General features: G+C 42.0%; 1 protein-coding gene across 1 annotated transcript in view; it reads left to right on the top strand.

Moving 5' to 3' along the window:
* The first annotated feature begins 166 nt into the window (after positions 1-166).
* The window catches only part of LOC105313710 (golgin subfamily A member 2-like), a 5,230-nt gene continuing 3,863 nt past the window's right edge, over positions 167-1,533 (top strand). The window contains exons 1-3 of the mRNA XM_019999781.1: positions 167-275; positions 325-495; positions 867-1,085. Of these exons, the coding sequence (XP_019855340.1) occupies positions 195-275; positions 325-495; positions 867-1,085 (471 nt within the window). The 5' untranslated portion in view covers positions 167-194. The remainder of the gene's footprint in view (positions 276-324; positions 496-866; positions 1,086-1,533) is intronic.

The raw sequence follows: 1,533 nt of genomic DNA, 5'->3' as shown, positions 1-1,533 counted from the left end.
CTACATATACACATGTACATGTGATAAATATGAAGTTTTCAATATCAATTTTATCCAAATATTATGAAAATGTGTCATGAAACGTGTACTATAATGAGGTGTCATCATCATCATCAATTATTATCATTATCATTATTATTATTATTATTATTATTATTATTATTTTAGTCGAATGCTCTGAACTCAAAGAGGAGATGAAGAGTCTAAGACATCAACTAGAACACACTCAAAGAGAAAAGGAGCGACTCTCCCTCTCTCTATCCAACAAAACTAAAGTACACCCGAACCTTTAAACCAGCCCCCATTAACACCTCCAATTGATAGTTAATAACTAGCCACACCTCCGAGGAGTCTGGCCTACGCTCGGCTTTACACCAGGCACAGTTGAGGCTGGAGGAAGTTGAGGAGGAGAAGAACGAAATGAAGCGTAGAATGACTCGGCAGGCGAAAGAAGTACAGACACTCCAGGGGAAAATGAGTGATTTACAGAATGAAGTTAGTAGCACTGTACTGTGTATTGTAGTGGCTTTGTTTTGCAATTGTGAATAGTAGTCTAATTGAGTCTAAAGGGCCAAAATATTTGTCTTTAATCTAATAAAAGATAATGATGTAGTTAAGAAATGACATTTGTAATTGTTTGTTAACATACTACAAAAGCAAGCTCATTAAGCATGCTTTCCTATAGAAGTATTAGTAGCTAGTACATGGCTATAGGCTTTTAAATGTATAGTGATTCTGTGTGCATTTGCATTACTATAATAAAATACATGTAATATAATAGAAGAGTAGATAGATACATGTACATGTACATATGTAGCTCTAAATAATTATCTTCTCTTAATATTGATCCATGTACATGTACACAGGTTAATATGTACAAGTTGCTCTCAGAACAGCTCAAGTCTACTCCTCCTGTGTCTCCTACTGATGATGAGAATAAGAGACAGTTGGATTCACTCCAAGGAGAAATGGCAACACTCTCTGCTAGTTTACAATCAATGAAGAGAGAGAGGGACCAGGCGCTGAGTGACGTGACTGCCCTACGTGATACTATGATGCACAATAGACAGGAGACTGCTAGAAAAGTAAGGGAGAGAGAGGGGGAGAGAGAGAGGGAGAGAGAGAGAGGGAGGAAGGGAGAGAGAGAGGGGGGAGAGAGAGAGAGGGAGAGAGAGGGGGAGGGAGAGAGAGGGAGGGAGGGAGGGAGAGGGAGGGAGGGAGAGAGAGAGGGAGAGAGAGGAGGGAGGGGAGAGAGGGAGGGAGGGAGAGAGAGAGGGAGGGGAGAGAGGGAGGGGGGAGAGAGAGGGAGGGGGGAGAGAGAGGGAGGGGGGAGAGAGAGGGAGGGGGGAAAGAGAGAGGGGGGAGGGAGGGAGAGAGAGGGGGGAGGGAGGGAGAGAGGGAGGGAGGTAGAGAGAGAGAGGGATACAGAGACTAATTGAAGAGAATCATGTATAGCTAAGTCTTTTAACTTTAAAGAGTACATTAACTCTTTATAGCATAAAATGCATTTGTATACTTATATTACAAACAGCA

The sequence above is a fragment of the Amphimedon queenslandica genome, unplaced genomic scaffold (genome assembly GCF_000090795.2).
Source record: "Amphimedon queenslandica unplaced genomic scaffold, v1.1 AMPQUscaffold_13239, whole genome shotgun sequence".
Taxonomy (NCBI): domain Eukaryota; kingdom Metazoa; phylum Porifera; class Demospongiae; order Haplosclerida; family Niphatidae; genus Amphimedon; species Amphimedon queenslandica.
Note: the sequence above shows the minus strand (reverse complement) of the source record. Positions and strands in the feature narration are given on the sequence as shown.